This window comes from Erpetoichthys calabaricus, chromosome 14 (assembly GCF_900747795.2).
Source record: "Erpetoichthys calabaricus chromosome 14, fErpCal1.3, whole genome shotgun sequence".
NCBI lineage: Eukaryota > Metazoa > Chordata > Cladistia > Polypteriformes > Polypteridae > Erpetoichthys > Erpetoichthys calabaricus.
In genome coordinates, this window is record NC_041407.2 from 102,538,700 (window position 1) to 102,561,693 (window position 22,994).

Sequence of the window (22,994 nt, forward strand, 5' to 3'; positions counted from 1 at the left end):
ATTTGAAACTGTACAAAATATGTCTTGACTGGACCATAGAGATATAACTTTGTGTTTTTGTTATTAATCTAAGCTCATTGAGTGTAAGGGCAAATAATGTTTTAACATGATAGTTGGATGATAGGTGAGTTTCCAAGTGAGTGTGTTAAGACAAATTATTGGACTGATGCAAAAATGAAGGTACGTCCCTGCTGACAGCTGTGTTCCACCTTACCAGTGGCAGTCACTTTCTTCTGCTTGACAACCCTCATCTCATGTTCAGTTGCACTGTCCTCCTCCTCCTCTTCTTTTTGAGCTTTATTCTCTAGTTGTTCCCCATCTTTTTCTCCTTCATCATCTCCATTTTGGCTAAGAGCATCCACTAACTCCACAAAGATTTCATCATTAATGAACCCTCCTTCTTGAAGACAAGAAAAAGAGAAGAAAATTTACCTTACCAAAACTCCACTAAAAATAACTCATTAGTAAAACAGCAATATAGGTGTTAATTTGGGAACTGACTCCTAATTGTTGCTAAAAGAACTTATTATGTGCTAGATGTAAAATACACAGACCAATCATAAAACAAACCTCAGTAATAAATTATTTCAAATTTTATATTTAGAGAATGAATGGCTGCAGTGGGTTGGCACCCTGCCCGGGATTGGTTCCTGCCTTATGCCCTGAAACATCTGAAACAGGTCTGGCAAAATGTAACACACTTCATGTCAGGATACTACAAAGGAACCCTACCATTTTTAAAAAATATAACAAGTTGGCTGGGATTGGCTCAGCAGACCCTCGTGACCCTGTGTTCGGATTCAGCGGGTTGGAAAATGGATGGATGGATGGAGAATAAATGGCAAACTGAACATTGATTTAATTTAATGTGATTTTTGTGCAAGTTATAAGGTATAATAGCAGACATTTTAAGAATGATCATGCTACCTTTTTTAAGGAAAAACAGCCAGTGTGACATATAGTTGAAGGCAGAAATTGTCTAATTGCCTAAAGGTTTGACATCATTTTCTCGATTTTCAAAGCTGTTTAAAGGCATAGTTATCAAAGTGTATGTAAACTTGTTACCCACTGGAATTATGATATTAGTCAATAAAAAGTAAAATACTCAGAGGTCTGTGAACATTGTTGGAAAAAAATGACTTTTGCCCTGCATGAAGTAGACATCTTCAACATTATGCCAAGTTTATAGTTTGTCAATATAAAGTCTGTGAAGGGCTTATAAAGTGAGGTTTAAAGATATCATGGATGGATGGATCACAAGGAAGGAAAATGATGTAGATATATTGGAACATCTCGAGAGCTCATCAAGGAAGTTAAAGTTCCAAATGGACAAGAACCCCAAGCATTCCAAGGTATTGAAGTGGCCATCACAAAGCCCTGACCTCAATCAGATTGAAAATTTGTCTGCAGAACTGAAAAAGTGTGTGCAAGGAAGGAGGCTGCCCCAGTTATACCAGTTCTGTCTGGAGGAATGGGCCAGAATTCCAGCAACTTATTGTAAGACGCTTGTGGATGCTGTGGCTTAAGCTAAACAATTTAAAGGCAATGATGCTGAATACTAACAAAGTATGTAAACTTGTGACCCATTGGAATTGTGATATAGGCAATAAAAAGTGAAATACTCGGAGGTCTGTGAACACTGTTGGGAAAAATTCCTTTTTCCTGCACAAAATAGATGTCTGAAACAATATGCCAAATCTATAGCTTGTTAGTACAAAATCAGTGACGGGGATATAAAGCGAGTTTTAAAGAATTCACCCTGAGTGGATGTAAAACTTCTGACTTCAACTATATTTCCACTTTTAATATAAGTACATATTCTACCCACTCCATAATGTGGCCATCTCTTATGAGCATCCATATTTAAATTACCAAAAATAGAAATGGCACTCTTGAAAAACAGTAATATTTAGCATCAGGTGTTGGTTACTTGGGATAAAACTGTTGTGTACAAAATGGGTATTACTTAAACACCTTGATCTCTGTACCTCACTCTCTCTCTCTTTCTGACATTTCCCATATAGATAGGGACATGACACACCTTCAAAAAAGTGAATGCTTCAAATTTTAATGTTTTCCAAAATACAGGTAACCTGGTGGTTTTGGTTTAGTTAAACTTTTTCTCACTGCTCTACTTTTCTTTATTATAAACTAGAGGGCTTCGCTCGCCAACCCCCCAAACCTGCACTACCAGCCACTTCACGTCTCTGCCACTTGTGTATGTTGATTTCACTTTCACCAAACAATAAATCTTTTAATTCTCATGGATACGCCTCTTCATTTGGAAGAAACACTACTTCTCCTTGATGGCAACACAAATTAGATGATCTACAAGTCTCTGACTTAAAGTTTAAATCTTAACAATATATTCAATCTCTTTTCGCTGTCCTGTTATTCCACCGAGCAATAATTTCCGTTTGTTTACGCTAATGCGATCTTTATTATCATTTTTTGAGACTTTTGAATTTTAGTACTTTCACTATCTCTAACCTGCTCTGCATGTGTTTCGCACCATTTTTGAACCTTTTTATGACGTTCTTCTTTGTCATCTACTCTATGTCTTTTATTTCCAGCCCCGGGCATGGTTAAATGGGTTATATAGCCAATGATGTCTTTGGAAATTATCAACACATGTATTTCAGATGGGATACAAAAAAACATCTGAAACAGGTCTGGCAAAATGTAACACACTTCATGTCAGGATACTACAAAGGAACCCTACCATTTTTAAAAAATATAACAAGTTGATGCAATGGTTATCAAATATCTTAAGGACAGCAAAATGAATTAGAAGGATGGAATAGTCTTCTCCTTCATAAATGCAAGTTTTCACATTAAAAAAAAAAAGCGACAAGAAAAACACAGTTGAAAAAGCAGTGAGAGGAAACAAGCCTGTGTAATACAGGAACAATAACATGCATAAAAGATGCTAGGCTCCTCCAAGTTAACCATATGCAATAAATCACCTCGATCTCCATGCACTCCATCATAGTTGTCTATCAACTCTTCCAGAAATGCTTCATCTTGCTCTAGAATTTCATCTCCCATGTAAGGAATGTTGTGTAAGAACATTTCATCTTCCACCTTGAAAATGAAGAAGATGCCTCTTGTATATATCATATACATATCAATACTGCAAAAGATGTCACTTTAAAGAATGTTACGTATTGAGTAGTAACTGTACGACTGGAGTGAAACTATTTCTCCTTCAGTGGTTTGCAGTGAAAAGGAGTGTGATTTTAGGACAATTACAAACAGGATATTGCACTGAACCATAGATTCATTTCTAACCAGAAGCATCACTGAGTTGCACCTTAAATGTAAGGTGGGATATTACAAGAACAAACAGGTTCAAACCTGTGTTTTGACATATATATTCAATGGGCATTATCTTGCCTACAGGTTGTAGTTTGTCAATCACTGGTGTAAATAACTGCAAATATAGGAGAAGCATTCTGACAAGATTACTGGCAGCAAGATGTACAGGCTACAAAAGAAACTTAGGAGTTGTCTCACCATGAAGTTTTGCTGCAGGGGTGACCAGGCATGCATAAATGGAACTCCAGCTACACTGCTTAAAGTTCTTATACTGACTGATTGGTTCTTGTATCCTGGGAAGCCATATTCCACAACGCACTAGGGAAGAAAAATAACCAGAGAAGAATTATAAATTAAGCTCAGTATGCACAGAACATACATGTCACAACACAAAATCTATAGTGCAGAGTAACATCTTCCCTTGTTCTTAAATCAAAGTTAAGCATTTTCACAATCCAGCAAATTCTTTCCAGAACAATGTTAAATAATCCCAAGGCTCTGTATTTGGCCAGATCAGCTTTTGCTTTTTCAAGCAGGCTGCAAATTAGATCATCTTTATATGTCTCCACAAAACTGTTAATTTTCAGCAATAATTGAATATAAAGCATAAAACGTACCCTTGTTGGGATCTGGCAAAACAGAGCAATACGTAATTTGTACAAAATTTCTCTCAAACTCAGAATAAGTAGAATTGTACTCATTCAGTAAATACATTTATCTCGTACTCCAGATTTCCTCCCACATCACCAAGGATGTGCAGGTTAGGCTATTCCCACATGGCCCAGGTGAGGTTGTGTGTGTGTGTTTGTGTGTGTGTGTAAGTGGGCTCTGTGAAGTCCTGCACACTGTTGTAGGTCTTTACCCACTGCAGAGAATACCCTGGTGCTGCTGGAATAAGCTCTGGACACCCGTTACAATGAATTATATTAAGTGGATTTGAGGAAGTTATCATAAAACACTTCTCTTTTGATTTAATCATCATAACTTATTCACAAACCTCTTCTGCGGAGTCGAAGACTGTCAGTATAAATTACGTTATATTGTATGAAACTGTTGGTTCTCAAACAAGATGATATTCTGGCTTTCAAAAACACAAGTACTTAACTACTTTGCTCTGTTTTAGTTAATATAAGACGATGCTGCTCCATTTAGTTATGGGGTGGGTAAGCATTCTTGCAATTAAGCAAAATGAGTCTTGGGGAAAGCAGTTTATTTATTATAGGTTACCAAAACAAATTCTTTACTGCATAATGTTATCTCATCAGAGTAACAGTCGATTATTGCTGCTAAAGAACTGAGAGATAATTTTAGATCAGAGACTGTATAAAGATATACAGTAGAACCTCTGGTCACGAACGTTTCTGAACACGTACAAATCGGGTTACGATCAAAAAGTTTGCCAAAATTTTGCATCTGTTCACGACCACATACTCTGGTGATGAACAAAAACACTGGCGGTCACTTTCCCTACGTACCAATGGTTTCCCCATTTTCTTTTGTTGCACCCGGAAGGTGGCGTCTCATTTCAGACCCGACTGCTATAGTGAGCGAGTGAGAAAGAGTGCATCCTATAAAAGAGCACTATCCCTCAGGAATCTTCCCAGCAAGAGAGTGCCATCAAGTGTAAGTTTTATTTAGCATTTTTTCTTTTCTGTTGGAATTAAACAGTGTTTTGTCTGGTTGGCACCCCAAGCATTTGGATTTTGCTCTGCCTCATCATTTGCCCCACTACAGTGACAATTTTACACTTTCTAATCTTTGTGTGGGATTTCAATTTTGGTACTCCAGGTATTTCTCATCATATTTCAAAGATAAACAAGTTAGGTCAACTGGTGACTCTACAATGGCCTAGTGTGAATTAACTTCATTGTGTGCATAAAATTGCTCTGTGATAAGCAGGCGTGCTCTCTGGGGTTGGTTACTATTCTAGCAACCAGTGCTGCTCATATTGGTTCTGCAAATACCTATCCATGACCCTAAACAGGGACAGAGTGGCTTTCAAAGAGGGGTGGTTATTTTATTCATTTTTTTCTTTTTGGAAAGGACTTATGCATTAAATGGAGCACAACGGACTTAGTGTTCCCTGATATTGATTGTAAGCCAATTCTGTTATTTTAAACATTGTGGTTGATGGAGTTAACAATGAAGCAAAGAGTATATACATGCACACCCAAGTACCTCAGCATAAAAAGGATCTATCTGGCAAAGAAATAAAAAAAGAAGAACAAATGACAGCTTGACTCAGAGCAGTAAGCTGTTGGAACAGTCAAAGGCTATCATATATTAGGCAAGGAACTAGGGTTTCATTATGTAATTTTGTTAGTGAAAAAAAAAAACTAAAGACTTGGTTTAAGAATGACTGATGACCTCCCATGTTGTACCCCCCAGTGACACCCATTAAAACCATATGTGCTTCATAAATCTACCTATTAACAAACACAGTGAAATACAACATGTCTGACATACTAATAAAACTAAGTTTACTTACAATCACCCATAAGCCTAGGTTTTTCCAAGACACCTACTTTATTAACATAATTCTTTTGGAATTTCTTTTTGTGGGATTAGTACATACAAATATATAATATGTATATTATGTAGGTCCAAAATGAATGATTAGATTTGTTTATAAATGGTTGTGTATATTTTTTATTGTTTACCTGTTTGACAGTAAGTTGATTTATTGAGGCTGCCATAGGAATGGGCTGAATCCTGAGCCTTGTCCATTCTTCATTCAATAGTTCCGTTCTTTCCTTGATCTTGTTACGGTTCACAAGGAACTGGCCCTGTAGAAAACAACAGAGAATTTCAGTTTCAGATAATTTTATGAAAATCTGAAACAGTAAGATAAGTCTAAGAAAAAAAAAACCACAGAGATATATGTACAGTGCAGTGCAGTGTAATTGGTGTGCAAATACTAGCAGTCAATAGTTTTGTAACACCTCCGTTTTTCCAGCTTTTCTTAACATTTAATCAGTTGAAATGCAATAAATGACCTAAAATCATGCAAAGGTAAGCAGTAAACTGCCAGAGGTTTAAATTTAAAGCTTAGGTTAGCAAAAGCTGAAAAAAGGAATCTTTAGAATATTACAAATGGGCCTTAGATGTATTGACAACAATACATTTTTACATCCCCGTCATGTTCCTGGTAATATGTTTAACTTTATGATTTTTTTTTTTTATTTCCGCCATCACTATGATAATTAAATGTTTTACCTATAGCAATTTATTGCAACAAATATGATATAATACTAACATTATTTCTATGTTTTTAGGTGACTATAACTCTTTTTACTTTGCACGTAATCGAGGTAATGCATATGTAATCATGAAAAAATTCCACCACCGTTTTCGACCTCCCTAAGTGCGAAAATATCACTTTAATATATTAAAGTTTGATTATAAATAGAGATAAATTATTGTGTATCTATATTATCAATTAGTTAGGATGAGAAACCAAGAGATATGATCTTTGAGAAATATTGCACAACTGAAAGTGGTTCTGATGACCTTTTCTCTAGCTCAGTATACAAGCAATTTTTTTGGAGCTGGAATGCCTGCTAAAGTATCTTAAACCAAGTATTCAGTTAAGGGTCCAGGTCCGCGTACTTTTTGGTATTTGAAATTTCGTTTCAGAAAATATTATTTAAAAAAGAAAAAGAGACACTTATTTGATTTTCAACTTAAAAGGGAAAAATGAAAAACGCAAAACAATTACTTTTTTCCTTTTGCTCTACAACACATCAGAAAAGAAAAATTTAAGAAACAAGAACGAAAAAATGTCCTTTATTTATTTTGTCTGAACAGGACATTTTTGTAGGTCAACAACCTGATCAGGTAAGGCGCCACTTGCAGCAAACACTGGTCACTGGTGTGTAGACTGGACCATCATCATGACATTGGAACAGTACTCGGACGGGATTTTAGAGATGGCAAAACAAGGCCTGTCATCAAAAATTATATCTGGGCGTCTGTCATATGAACACGATGGAGTGAGCAAGAGAGTTTTCTGCGAGAAATGTTAGAAAGATTTGTGCTGAGCAAATCTCGGGCTGTCGACTGACACACATTTGGAGATAGAGGTGACAAAAGCTATAAATGCATCTGTTTTGTTGTTTTTGAGCTATTACACTTTCATTATTTGAATCACAAACAAATCTAGAAAAGTATGTGTAATTTTAAGTTTATGACTGCTATGTTACCATAGAATTAAAAAATACCTTGTTTTCCCTCATTTTATTCTTGAATCAAAAAATCAAAATCTGAAAATCCCTTTCATTTTCATTTTTTCGCTTTTGCTTCTAAAATGAAATTTCAAATACCAAAAAGTACACGGACCGGTCTGAATATTTCTATTCTTTGCTTTTTAATAAAATTTCCAAAAGTTTCAGAAAACATTTTTTACTTTGTCATTATGGATTTTTGAGTGTAGATCAATGGGAAAGAATGGCAAATGTATTCATTTAAAATTAAACCTACAACACAAAGTGTGCAGAAAGCAAAGGGGTCTAAATACTTTCTGAATACACTATAGCTTTTAGTAAGATGGGAAAAAGTGCAAAAGTCTTTTACTTGCTAAAAGGTTGGACATAAGAACCAAGAAAAGTTAAGGGAGTTGGTACAGAGTGTGTTGAGATCCTGCTGGCTTTAAGGACTGATCTAAGTTGAAGATAATTAAAAAAAAACACAGAAGGAGGAAAAGAGAACCTGGACCTCAGTAAGTGGAATATTCTAAATGGGAAAGAGATTGGCTTTCCACCAACACAAACAGCAGGACTCAAAATGATGGGAGTGTGGCTGTGCCAAACTGGAGATGCGCCAAGATGTTTCTTAACTTTTTACCATACCTTCAGACAACATGAAGCTAAGGGATTAAGGTACGAGGATGCAAGTTTAATTTCAAGGAAGTGAAGGGATGAACAGGGATGGAACAAGGGAGACCATGTTGGATTCAATAAGGAACCAGGTCAGTTAGTAAGAGGGAGGATTTAACCAGCTACATATAGTTCAAAGGGTAAGAACTCAATGATATAAACTTAAGCCTTTCAAGATCCTTAACCACTTGACTAAACAAAAATGATTATTTTAATTATTGCTCATCTAGAAGGAAATAAAAATGGACCTTGATTACAGGATTCGATTTATATCCTTAAAAGATATAAAAAAAAAATGAAAGAGATGTCAATGTCCAAATATTTCAATTAAGTTAACCAACGAAACATATGGAGGAAAAACTGAATGAACCACAAGGAAAGCAAACTTCGAATAAACTAATTTTATAGTCAGACTCAGACAGGATCTCAATCACACTAATGATGTGAGTGTGGTCAGAAGGAGCAAGAAAAGCAGTATATCACCAGTATTTAATGAAATGTAATGATAGAAGCCATAAGCTGCAACACAAGTGATTAAAATCAAGACTACAAAGAGAACATCAATGGGTTCAGATATTAAAAGGTATGGTAGATAATCAACAGCATTTTCTGGCACCTTTTTGAATTTGAAAAGGCTGGGAAATTGAGGTGGTGAGAATTAGCAGCACACGCGGAAAGCATAATATCTTCATCAAATTACTGGAGCCCTCGCCAAAGCTCCAGAGAAATGTCCACTTCATAAAATTAAAGCCCTTATGCCTTCAAATACTAGCAGGGTTTTTTTTGCACCCTTGCCCAGATCTATGCTTTGACACAATCCTGTCTCTAAGCTCTGCAGGCAATTACTTCAACCTCATGGCTTGGTCTTTGTCAACTGTGGGACCCTCTATAGACAGCTGTGTGTCTTTCCTAATCATGCCCACTCAACTGAACTGAGCACAGCAGGACTCCAAATAAGGTGTAGAAGAAACATTGCAACAAAGAGCAATACAATGGGATGCAGCTCAGACAAATTTCAACTGTCATAGCAAAGGGTCTGAATTCTTATGTCATGGCAATATGTCAGGTTTTATTTTTAATAAATTTTAAAAAATCTACAATACTGTTTTTTCTATGTCATTGTGGGGTACAGTAATCCCTCGCTATATCACGCTTCGCTGTTCGCAGCTTCACTCTATCGCGGATTTTATATGTAAGCATATTTAAATATATATCGCGGATTTCTTGCTCAGTTCCTCAGCTGGTTTTCCCAGTTGATTTCATACAAGGGACACTATTGGCAGATGGCTGAGAAGCTACCCAACTTACTTTTCTCTCTCTCTCTTGCTCTGACATGCTCTGCTCCTGACTGAGGGGGTGTGAGCAGGGGGGCTGTTCGCACACCTAGACAATACGGACGCTCGTCTAAAAATGCTTTCACTTTGCTCCCTTCTGTGCAGCTGCTTCGTGAAGCAACATGCTGCACGGTGCTTCGCATACTTACAAGCTCGAAGGGCACATATTGATTTTTGATTGTTTGTTTTTATCTGTCTCTCTCTCTCTCTCTCTTTCTCTGCTCCTGACGGAGGGGGTGTGAGCTGCTGCCTTCAACTGCTTTGTGCCACGGTGCTTTGCATACTTAAAAGCCAAACAGCCCTATTGATTTGTTTGCTTTTCTCTCTCTCTCTGACATTCTGTGCTCCTGACACGCACTCCTTTGAAGAGGAAGATATGTTTGCATTCTTTTAATTGTGAGACGGAACTGTCATCTCTGTCTTGTCATGGAGCACAGTTTAAACTTTTTAAAAAGAGACAAATGTTTGTTTGCAGTGTTTGAATAATGTTCCTGTCTCTCTACAACTTCCTGTGTTTCTGTGCAAATCTGTGACCCAAGCATGACAATATAAAAATAACCATATAAACATATGGTTTCTACTTCGTGGATTTTCACCTTTCGCGGGGGGGTTCTGGAACGCAACCCCCGCGATCGAGGAGGGATTACTGTATTGAGTGTTGCTTGATCAGGAGAAAAAATGAATGTATTCAGACCCCTTTACTTTTTTCAAATTTTATTATGTTGCAACCTTATGCCAAAATCTTTTAAATTTAAATTCAATGTTTATTGACAAGAACTAATATGCTTTTACCCAACTTGAATATGCATGAGGCATATTGAAAGGATAATTAAACATCAAAAAGTAGCAGTGTTAACAAACACATCTTATTTTTGTCTGGAAAAAAAAATTCAAATACCTCTGGTTGGTTGTTCTGGTGAAAGGAACTTTTTTTAATAGGGATGGCAAAAAGCACTCGAGGAGTAAACAGTCTTAGTGAGAACCCCTTATTATGGTAATTTGAGCAAAATGGAGGATTGTATGAATCTAAACTTCACTGTTAGAATACAACAGTTTAGTAACACCTTATTGGAACTTTCAATAATAATTTGTTACAAGCCTTTACAACAGATGAATAGTTTAAATTAGGCACTGAAAAAAGTTCTAAAGCTAAAAAGAGGCATTATATGAGCGCTTTCCTGTTTGCAATGGTGACGGACAGTTTGACAGACAGGAGTCTCCCTGTATTATGATGTTCACATATGACATTGTGGTCTGTTGTGAGAGGAGACAGCAGGTTGTGGCAAACCTGGGGAGGTGGAGGTACAGTATGCACTACAGCACGGGTGTCGAACTCTGGGTCTGGAGGGCCGCAGTGACTGCAGGTTTTCATTCTAACCATCTTCTTCATTAGTTACCTGATTTTGCTGCCAATTGCCTTCATTTTAATTATCGTGACTCAGGCCCCTTAGTTGTCTCTTTTTCTTTAATTAGCAGCCAAACAATAATGAGACACAAAACAAGCTGCCACACAACCAGCTCCCCTGTGCCCATCACACAATATCTGAAAATAAAAAAAGTGAAGGTCTCGGTGAGGTCTGTCTGCTCAGGTCACCAAAACATTTTTTACAGTGTTCTTAGAAAAAACATAAAAATCAACAGTTTTGGAAATGTCTGCTGTGGCAGAATAAGAGTAAGCAACAAGCCATGGAATTAAATAACGGGCTTAATTACCAGGAAGAATCAGCTTCTCATTAAGAGATTGGTTGGAGTGAAATGGGTTGGAGTTTGAAATCCCAGTTTAGCTGGTCATCTGTTGGCTCGTTTCACGTCTCATTTCTGCTGCCATTTAATGAAGAAACGAATCAAATCAGAGGACTGAATCCTTAAAAACAGGGCTATTAAAATGAAGGGGAAAGGAGTTCATTAGCAGTGAAAACTGATCACTGATTAGGAAAAGGGTTAGAATGAAAGCCTGCAGCCACTGCGGCCCACCAGGCCCAGAGTTTGACACCCCTGCACTAGAGAGAAGAGGAATGAAAGTCAGTATGAGTAAGACGGAGTACATGAGAGGAAAGGTGGTGGAAGGGTGCGACTGCAAGGAGCGAAGGTGGTGAAGGTACATGAATTTTAATACTAGTGTTCAACAGTCCAAAGCAATGGAGAGTGTGGCACAGGAGTGAAGAAAGTGACAGGAATGATTTGTGATAATAGCAGAGTACTTGCAAGAGTGAAAGAGAAGGTCTATAAAAGGTCTATAAAATCTCAGCGACACCAGCTATGTTGTATGGCTTGGACACGGTGGCACTGACGAAAAGACAGGAGGCAGGGCTAGAAGTGGCAGAGTTCAAGATGTTATGATTTTCACTTGGAGTAACAAGGGTAGACAGGTTTTAAAAGGAGTATATTAGAGGGTCAACACAGGTATGACAATTTGGTGACCAAGTGACAGGCGAGATTGAGATGGTTTGAGGACATGCAGAGGAGAGGCAAGGGGTACATCAGGAAAAGAATGTTGAGGACGTAACCACCAGGCAATAATATAACTATTTGAATGTACATGAATTTATAATCTGTTATGAATTAAATAAGGACTGTTAATGACTTCTTAGCAGAAGTTTTTATAAAGTATTACCTTCTTATTTATCAAATGCTTGTTCTTCATCCAAAGATATTAATATATATATATATGTGTATATGAATTTGGTTTAATAATATCAGATAATAAATGAGTGTATTTGCCAATAATACTGGAAACTGTGCCTTTTCCACTCTCATGCCATTTAGGTCAAAGTGAAACTGGTTCATTTTAAGAGATTGTAATTTTTCTCGAAGAAAAAAAAAAGCGAGAAAAATTAGTTTTATGAATATAATCTTTCATTTTCATTTCACAAAACATGAATAATACCTATGATCAAAGGAGAAATTATAAAAAAATTGATGAACAGCAATCTGAACTTTTTTGGAGTTAAAAGGAGCTTTAAGCTAAGAGAGAGGCAATGGTTGATCCAAATTGCCAGTATGTGAAACCTGAATTGATCAAGTGAAAAAAATATATAAGTTTTGCCATATTACCACTGAATTACTCAAAATAAAGTAACTTGGAGTATTTTCAAAGTGCTTTAAAATTTATTGGGGTATTTATTTTCAGTACCATATTAGAGTAATGTACTGACCAATACTTCTAGGTTTAATGGTCTAGTCAGGCCTTTGAAACATGTAATAAAGTGAAGAATACTAAATAAGAATTATTTTGCTTTTCCTTCTTCACTTTGGCTTGCAAAAGTATATAATTTAAATATTCAAAAGCAATGCAGACCGTATGAAATTCAGCTTCCATGCCAAAACCAACACATCTGATCTGCTTTTTTCTCTTTAAATTGAAATTTGAATATTTGGACTACTTTGTGCTTTGGCCAGAAATCATTTATTATTCAACTGTAAAGTCTTTGATTGCTATAAATGCTGCATTCATGTTTTTACTTATAAAATAAATTGATGCTAGTCAGAATGTCTGGTATTAACAAATGCAGCAATGGGCAGCCTCTAACAGCAACAGTTCCCAAAGAAACACATGAAAGGTCAGAGACTTGTCCTAGAATCTCATCTCACCTCCTCCTTGAATCCTTACTAACATCACAGTAATGCCAACTCAGATGTTTAAGGCTCTATTTTATGTTTCTGACCTTATCTTCCATTCTTGTCTGCTCCAATACTTTCTGGATTTTTTATATACCAATTGTCTCATTTTTTGTTTGCTGTTTTCGTGACACAATATTGCTTATTTCATTCTACTCGCCATACATAGATTTAATCTTTTCCATTACAGCGGCACAGTTTCTTTTGTATTTAAGATTGCAAAAATTACTTTTGTACTGAAGTATGTATCTCTGACCATTCTGTTTTTATCCAATGCTATTAATTCTCAAATATTTCTGTCCACCAAAAAAAAAAAAAACAAACACAAACTTGACCACACAGTTTCCAACTGGGTTACTTACTATCTACTGCATCTGACAATGATTACTTACATTTTTTTTTCATTTTAGGTTCCAGTCATGACAAAAACTCATATTCCCATTGTGAATGACCTCCTTCTTACTTCTGATAATAAATTGCACTCTGCACTGCTTCTCCTTGACCTCATTCTGCCACATTTGTCAGTTGACTACAGCAACCGTGTTAAACACCCAAACAGCTATCCTGGACAAAGGGCAAAGGGCTGGACTCTTATTAAAGATTACAGGCTGAAAGCACAAGTCCATTAGACACATTTTTGTTGCGGATGGACGGCCCTCAAAGATCAGGGGCTACAGCCTTGAAAACCTGCCCCTCCCCCTCACCCCCCCAAGTGGTGGCACTGTGCACCCTCCCCACTTTAAACTCCACCTATGCAAAATAAACTGACCATATGCTGTGTATAAGACAGAATCTTACGATGGTTAATGCCACTGTTTCACGCTCTCCATGCACATGGAGACATTTCCTCAGGAGTCCCAATTTTCCTATCAACCACACCACCCTCCCCACCATTCTGAGCCAGGGTGACCAGATTCACACTGAAAGAATACAGTACAGCAGGGGGCTATTAGGGACTGGGGGGTTTACAATGCTATATACAAACATGTTTACTCTGCTCATACACACAACAACTCTAAAGAATAAAACCAAACAAATTCTCCAGTTCTGTATTCTGTATATCATCGACAGCAAAAGAACTCCACGGACTTAATTCACCTCGTTGTCCTGGGATGTGCACCTACCTGTTTGTTTACGTGATATCATTTACATTTAGATGAAAACTTTCTGAAGTCTTCTTTTTGAGGTACCCTCAAGGTTTGGTGCTGGGTCCACCAATTCTTAATAGGTAAATTAACACTCATGTACCGGATTCCTTAGCATGGTTTTGTACTCCATTCAAATGCTGATGTTTCTCACTTCTGGGTACATAGCAGCCAGAGACTCTCGTATTGCTTCCTAAAGGAACATGTTTGCTGGCTTTCAATACCTGAATGCTAATAAAACTGAACTGTTGCTTATGGCTTTCAGAGCTCTGTAAGTTTTTATCCTTCTCCAGGAATCTTGGATTGGTTAAACATTTCCTATTGTCTTGTAATACTAGCCTTGGAAACACAACTAACATCTTGACTGCAGTCGAAATGACCTTTAAAATGTTGTCAGAGTCACAACGGCTCTAACCTGCAAACACTTTGTCAGTTCTCCATTACAAAAAAAGACAAAGATAAGGTAGAGGAATAAAATTATGTGAACAGTGCTACATAAAATAAGTTATTATAGCCCTTAAAGAACTATTATGCTAGGGAATTAGAAGCATCAAAATATGGTGTTGAACAGCACAGCTTGAAATTAGCTCAATAACCTTTTTATATATTTGGACTTCTTAATTTACAATATTTGAAACTGTCCCTTTTATTTAAGGAAAAGTTTATTTAAATAAGAGTGAACCATCACAAATTAATTAAAAGATGAAAAAACAGACAATTCAGTAGTTATGAGGATTTCTCTGGGTAATCTCTGTTTTATGTTCTACTTACTTTCACCTTCTCTGCCTTCCTGAAGCGTTTCAGCTGGCGAAGTCGCATATACTCAGATTTCACTCTCTTCCTCCATTCAGACAAGCTCTTGCATGAGTCTTTAGGTGACGGGCTTGGACTCTCCATTTTCCTGAAAATAAACAAACCCCAAAAATATTTGTAAGGAATGAATTCACTAGTCACTAGTAAGAAAACAAAATAAAGTAAGGTTGCAGCTGACTTTCCACAGTAAAAATAAATCTTTTTGAGACACACAATTCTCTATTATCAGAACTTTGGAACAGTAAGGCAAGACTCACAGTATTAGGAACTCCTCTCTATCAAGGTGTTCGGAGGACATTTTAATATGCAGAAAAACACATCCAGAAGCCACCTGAATGTGTCTTCCCTGCTTGATAGAGATATCTTTCCTAACATAGTCAAATGCCATAATCACCTTAAATCTCTTAATTTACATAACAGTATTTGCTTATCAATCAAGTATGAAACGGCTACATCTGCAGGCCTATTGGGATGCCACTCACCACTCAACAAGCTCCTCAGCTCACAAGAAGTAGACACACAGTAAATGGAGACAAGTTATCATGATATGCGTATCATGTACATTAACAAAGTTGATTTAAAAAAAGAAAAAATAGATACATAGCTTCTCAGTGACGATTTACAGGGTGAACAAATTTCCATGGGGTATTTAGATGGGGGAGATTCTTGATGCAGAAATCTGTCTTCTGTCTCAGTGATCCTTAAGAGTTATGTGTCAGCTGCCTTGTGTTTCAAATATATAACGAAGGCCAGAATGCCAGTAACTCTGTGCAAGTCTCCAGCAAAAGAACCCCAGACCATCACACTTTCTCCTCCATGTTGGAGGGTTGGTGTCACACACTGAGGAGCCATCCTGTCACCAACTCGACAGCATACAAACACCCTGCGTGATGAACCGAAGATTTTTAATTTGGATCCATTGGCCCATTAGGCTTTCTTTCTATTTCAAGGCCCTATTCTGTCCTTTAAGGAATGGCTTTCTTCCTGCCACTCTCGTCCTATCAGACCTGCAGCACAAAGTCTCCTCTTCACGCTAAAAACTGACAGTTGCGTATCTCAACCTGCACCGTTAGGCTGTGCTTGAAGCCGTTGTGCTGTGAGGCACCTGTGATCACCCAAGCTGGTGACCCTCAGATACTTTTCTTCTGATTGGCTTGTGACTTTGGCTCTGCCAGATCTCATCCTATCAAGAGTTTCTTCCAGTTTCCAATTGCCTTTGGATTGGACTTGATGACACTTGGATTTTTTGTGCAGCTTCTTTAAATGAAAGGTCTAGACTTCTTAGCGTAATAATGTTCTATCTCATTTCATTTGTTAATTGCTGTTTTCTTCCCATTATCACTGAAATTTACAGCTTTCTACAGTGTAATATTGTCCATGTTGCACTTCAGAGGGTGTAGTAACAGTGTGTTCCAGCTCTGCTTTAAGTAATCCACAGAAGTTGGGACACCTGTGCAAATTGTTTGCATCAGCTTGCATGGTTTAATTTCCTTTAATTGCTGCAGAACATCTGTAGGTTGTAAACCTATTAGTTATTCCCTGAAGAAGGCCCATTTGTAATATTCTGAAATTTTCTTTTTTCACTTTTTGCTAACCTAAAGCTTAATTTAAACCACTGGCAGTTTACTGCTTACCATTTCATCATTTTAGGGCATTCAATGCATTTCAACTGATTACATTTGAAGAAAAAACAAATGGCAAAACTGAGGCATTCTAAAACCTTTGACCAGAAGTCTAATAATAATGATAATTCTTTGCATTTATATAGCGCTTTTCTCACTACTCAAAGCACTCAGCAACTGCAGGTTAAGGGCCTTGTTCAAGGGTCTACTTGTATGTGAACTGTTCAGAGTAATGTGCAGTTGAGCCTGATTAGTGAGCTGAGGCTGGCATCGGTCCCCTAGGACACTACATTGGATTAAGTGACTTTGACAAAGTGGTTTGAAACAGGGAGAAAGCAGATGAAAAAGTCAAACCCTGTCCTTATTTTTTTTTCCTGCTTGACTGCATCATAAGTGAAAAAGAATCTGCTGTTTTATTAGTTCAAGAAGTTAATGGAAGAGGTGAATTCCTGCTTTTAAATCCATTTGAGTAGCAGAGCGCTAGAAAGGTTCTTGATGAATGAAAGACATACCTGTGTGTAAAAATATGCTCCCATTTCAGAAATAATCTTTATATATAATAAGCTACTGTGGCTGTTCGTTTGTCTGTCCAGGATTTTAAATTACCTGTAGCTCACAAACCGTTTCACCTATTGAGCTGAAATTTGGTACACATATACTACGTGATGTCTACTATCCGCTTTCGGGGTGATGATTTTTATTACTCTTTTTATTTTTATTTTATTTAATTGTAGAATCAACTCTCGTCAGCACGCAGCAGGGCGGCCGTGCGGCACATGCGTACGTGCATCGTTATCATTCCCTACCACCTTCACGGTCACTTCCTCTACCTCTTCATTCTTGAGGCAGATTGAACGCTTAAGTGCCAGCTTAAGTGAAAACTTAAGAAAAACGTACTAAGTAATTGGTACTAAGTAATTGCAACAAAAAAAACTGAATCAGTTTTAACGCGAAAAGATGATGCTGAAAGACGAGAAGCAGCGGGCTGCTAGGGTGGAGAAAAGAAGAGCTGCTCAGGAAGTAGCAAGCACATCAACCTCTGAGCAAACGAATGTTAAAAGTACAGAGAAAGAGAATGAAAACTATGAATTCTCAAGTCAAGTGTATTCACTGCACGTATGTCGTGCAGTATGCCGTTACTGGTTATCTATAATTATACTGGAATCTACTGAAACCATCAGATTTTTTTTATCATATTGTGATATGGATTTTTAGCAACAATGGACACTTGAAAACCTTTGAAATAAGGGCAAGTCTGGCAGAGACAACTCAGTGGAAACAACATTGCATCAATAACAGAATTTTACTCAAATATATGCTATTGCATACATTCAATTTAGAGAAGGCTTTGCACTTCAAACCCTGAGGTTGTGGGTTCAAATCCCATTACTAACACTGTGTGACCCTGAGCAAGTCAATTGACCAGCCTGTGCTCCACTTAGGAAACCAAAAAAAGAGAAATGTAACCAATTGTATCATAAATGTTTTAAGTCACCTTGCATAAAGCCATCAACCAAATAAGAAAATGTAAATGTAATTTTTGTTCTAATCAAATGTAATGGAAATACAAATGGAGAAATTTTAGAAATTTGTTAAACCTATATTGAAAAATTATATTTTATACAATATATTCAATAAATGAAACAAATGTAATTTTTCAGAAAAGGTTATTTTTCTTTATGGTTTTGCCAATGTGCAACATATCAATTTTCACATCAATTTGCACATAAGCAATAAACACAGGTAGGTAATAAATTAACCCCCCCCAAAAAAGTTTAATAATATAAAAGAGTCAACAAGGCTGTAATTTAAAGAAAACACAAGAAAGAAAAGGACAAGAAGAAGACATGAAAGGGAGCAAAAACACCTTCAGATATACTTTGGGAAAAAAAAAGAAGTTGTGAAGACAGCATTAAGCAGTTCCAGAAAAAAAAAAAAAAAAGATTATAGAAAAGTTTGAGGCGTCATTTAGGATGTAAGCCCTTCTTATCAGTAGGTACACTCTAAGCTGAGACACTGTTCTGAAAAAACGTACAGTGCATTATAGACGAATTCACAGCACCCTTTGAGTTTTCAGCTCTTATTTAAATTGGCAGCACCTGACAAGTTAAGCTCCAGTTTCCTCCCACAGTCCAAAGACATGCAGGTTAGGTGGATTGGCGATTCTAAATTGTCACTAGTGTGTGCGCGAGTGTATGTGTGTGTGTGTGTGTGCCCTGCGGTGGGCTGGCGCCCTGCCCGGGGTTTGTTTGCTGCCTTGCGCCCTGTGCTGGCTGGAATTGGCTCCAGCAGACCCCCGTGACCCTGTGTTAGGATACAGGAGGTTGGAAGATGACTGACTGATGACTGACAAGTTAAGAAATATCAAGCACATCACAAGTTTCTTAGAACTTAAATGTTTGCATAAACAAAGTACTGGACTAAATGTCAGCATACAGTGCATGTGTTTCAGTACATAGTGTACTGAAATACTTTTTATTATTTGGCATACAAGTATTTGTTTCAGTACACCATACATCTAGTGTTAAGAACGAATTAAGTTCCGATTAACACTAATAGCTAAAGGTACATGAAGCACTTGGCTAATGTCGCGAATAGTGAAATCACTTACAGATGTTTGGAAGATGCTATTTGGCTGAAAGAATACAAACTGACTGCAGGTAGCTAAGTGTTTTAGCACAGAATGGTATATTTCAGTGTGATTACCCGGTAAGATAAACGTGAAACTGGCATCAACGGTTTTGAAAAAGGAGGACACAAGTTATTTTCCCAGCAATAATAATAATTCTTTACATTTATACAGTTCTTCTCTCACTACTCAATGCGCTTTTCATAATGAGTTTGGAGGAGGTACTTCAACCACCACTAATGTGTAGCATTCACCTGGATGATGCCATAGCAGTCATTTTTTGTGCCAGTACGCAAACTGTTTGGTGGTGAAGTGGTAAGAGAGACAATTAGAGACAGGGGATGATTAGGGGGCCAGAATGACTAGGCCATGGACAGCAATTTAGCCAGGGACTCTTTACGAAGAATGCCCATGGATCGTTTATGACCACAGAGAGTCAGCAGCTTCCTTTTACATCACATCTGAAGGACGGCGCCATGTTTACAGCACAGTGCATTCTTGTGCTGGTGCACTTACTATTAGGTGGTGAAGGGGTGAGAGAGACAGAGATAGACAGAGGATGATTATGGTACCAGAATAACAAGGCCAAAGACAGCAATTTAGCCAGGACAATGGAGAACACCCTACTCCTTTCAAAAGATGCCTAGGGATCCTTTACAACCACTAAGAGACAGGACTTCGGTTTTACATCTCACTTGTAATACAGTGCCAATTTTAACAGCATAGTGTGCCTGTCACTACACTGGAGCATTGGTAGGCACACACAGACCAAAATAAGCGTCCCCTGCTGGCCTCACCAACACCTCCTCCAGCAGCAACCCAGGCTTTTCCTAGATGGTCTACCATCCAAGTACTGGCCGGGCTTAGCTTCAGGTGGATGACCTGTTTTGTTGTGCACAACAACCTCATGATAAGGTCTGAACTCTCTGGACACCATCAACAACACACTGCCACTCCATGGAGATATCCCACTAAATATACAATTTGTATAGCCCTTCAAGATGTGACCTTTCAGGAAAGGAATTGGAAGCTCCATTTGGCCTTGGAAACCAAGGATGTTTATTTCCTTCAACATCTCACTGGATGGAGTACCTTTTTTTTCCGCCCTCTCCTTTCTGCCCATCTGATCATAGCATTGGACTCTGATTTACCATTTTACCCATTAAAGACTTAAAAACTGAGTTTAGTTAGTAGTAATCTAAGTCATGGTTAAGAACTCATCCATTTCTATTAATTACTTGTTTATCAGTACATATTGTGCCAGCTTGTATTTGTTATTGTAGTTTCTTTTTTCCCTGCAAAGCACTTTGAGCTACAATTTTTGCATAAACATGTGCTAATCAAATATAAAGGCTATCAAACAAAAGTGTGAAAATCAATGGAGAAGGCCACACGGGTGTTATAATGTACAGGGAGGCAGCACACAGGATGAACTCGGATGTGTACGCACCCCTACAATAAACTGTAAATCAGGTGTGACCTACAGGGGTCGCACCTGTACAACCAACACCCACACACAACCAAACTACATAGACACAGTTTCAAGGAAAGAAGTTTTTATTCAAATAAAATACCTCCTACAGGTTTTTATCACCTGATAAATCAGTCACAATTTCATTTGGTTTCTTTTCTTTCTTTTCCTTTTCCACCTCCACTCTCATCCAAACAAACCTTGTTCACTCTTCCTGGCTCTGACTCCTGGATGAGATGGTAGGGCTGCTTTTCGAGACAAACCCTGGTGTACTTCCGCTGCAACAGAATTACCACATTAAAGCACATACAGGTGCCAGTGGAACCTCCCCGTAACAGAAGATCCTGCTCCCATCAGCTCCCCTGGCAACACCCAAGAACACCACCAGGGCTGCACAGCAAAACTACAACTCCCATGCAGCCCTATGGGTGTCTAAACAGGAGCCACACCAGAAGGACACACCAACCGGTGTGCCGGGGGAACACAAAGCCTCGGGAGGCAGTCACCCTCTGCACCTCCCTCATAATGGCCTTCCGACTGGGAAAGGTACCACTAACCAACCTGGTCAGGATGCTCATCCATCCATAGCCTTCCTTTATCATGGCTTTCTGGCTATGTAAGGAACCATCCACCGTGGCCAAGGTGCCAGTCCAATTCATGTCTTCAATGACACAGGGTAGCATTTCACTTCCTGAAATAAAGTACCGCTCTACAAAAGCAGCAGAGTGGTGGCTCTGAGGCTAGAGACCTGCACTGGCAAACGGCAGGTTGCCAGTTCAAATCTCATAAAAACGTCAGAAGTAACTCTACTCCATTGGGCCCTTGAGCAAGGCCATTAATCTGCAATTGCTCTGTCCTGGGCATGACGTTAATCTGCATCCCACCCTGCAAGCAGGTCCTCCAACTTGCCGGGAAATCTCAGGGTTTGGTGGCAGGATGGGCACTCCAGCCCCTGTAAAAAACCTCACACTCAATGTGGTGCTGAGGTGTCACCCGTCACACGGCTGCACTCAGATCCCAATCCAGGTGGTTTGCTTAGTAGTGGGTGCGGCAACATGCTGTAATCAGCGCATGCTGCCAACCGCCACCGCTGCTGCCTCCTCCTCCTCCTACACAAGCAACTATCCACTATGGTGTACTCTTAATCATATGGGCAGCATCTGCAATACCACTAAGACAAAGTACTAGAATGAAAATGAATGAATATACCCAAGTGCGATTTACAACACCCTTTGGCATGTGGCCCAGCTCAAGACAAGAAGGAATCCGCCATGGCTTCTGATTAAAGATTATCAGTGAAGTTTGCATATCCATAGTAGAGCAGGGAACTAGATGTGGACCCTCCAGAGTGCACTTCAACTCTAGTAACATTGTGCCACTTTATGTTTCCTTACCTACTAATCACTGAAGGGCAGCCAAACTCTTACAGTTAGGTCCATAAATATTTGGACAGAGACAACTTTTTCTAATTTTGGTTCTGTACATTACCACAATGAATTTTAAATGAAACAACTCCGATGCAGTTGAAGTGCAGACTTTCAGCTTTAATTCAGTGGGGTGAACAAAACGATTGCATAAAAATGTGAGGCAACTAAAGCATTTTTTTTAAACACAATCCCTTCATTTCAGGGGCTCAAAAGTAATTGGACAATTGACTCAAAGGCTATTTCATGGGCAGGTGTGGTCAAGTCCATCGTTATGTCCTTATCAATTAAGCAGATAAAAGGCCTGGAGTTGATTTGAGGTGTGGTGCTTGCATGTGGAAGATTTTGCTGTGAACAGACAACATGCGGTCAAAGGAGCTCTCCATGCAGGTGAAAGAAGCCATCCTTATGCTGCGAAAACAGAAAAAGCCCATCCGAGAAATTGCTACAATATTACGAGTGGCAAAATCTACAGTTTCGTACATCCTGAGAAAGAAAACAAGCACTGGTGAACTCAGCAACACAAAAAGACCTGGACGTCCACGGAAGACAACAGTGGTGGATGATCGCAGAATCACAACAGCCAACCAAGTGAACAACACTCTCCAGGGGGTAGGCGTATCGATATCCAAGTCTACCATAAAGAGAAGACTGCATGAAAGTAAATACAGAGGGTGCACTGCAAGGTGCACGCCACTCATAAGCTTCAAGAATAGAAAGGTTGGATTGGACTTTGCTAAAGAACA

At 38.3% G+C, this 22,994-nt stretch overlaps 1 protein-coding gene across 3 annotated transcripts in view; it reads right to left on the reverse strand.

Moving 5' to 3' along the window:
• ezh1 (enhancer of zeste 1 polycomb repressive complex 2 subunit) overlaps positions 1-22,994 on the reverse strand; it is a 77,842-nt gene that overhangs the window by 48,201 nt on the left and 6,647 nt on the right. For 2 of the 3 annotated variants that reach the window (XM_051936393.1, XM_051936391.1), the window contains 5 exons: positions 15,061-15,190; positions 5,979-6,104; positions 3,517-3,636; positions 2,967-3,084; positions 215-400 (listed from right to left, as the gene is read on the reverse strand). In XM_051936393.1, coding sequence (XP_051792353.1) covers positions 215-400; positions 2,967-3,084; positions 3,517-3,636; positions 5,979-6,104; positions 15,061-15,186 — 676 coding nt within the window. In that variant the 5' untranslated portion in view covers positions 15,187-15,190. The remainder of the gene's footprint in view (positions 1-214; positions 401-2,966; positions 3,085-3,516; positions 3,637-5,978; positions 6,105-15,060; positions 15,191-22,994) is intronic. The other variant, XM_051936392.1, reaches the window with a different exon arrangement.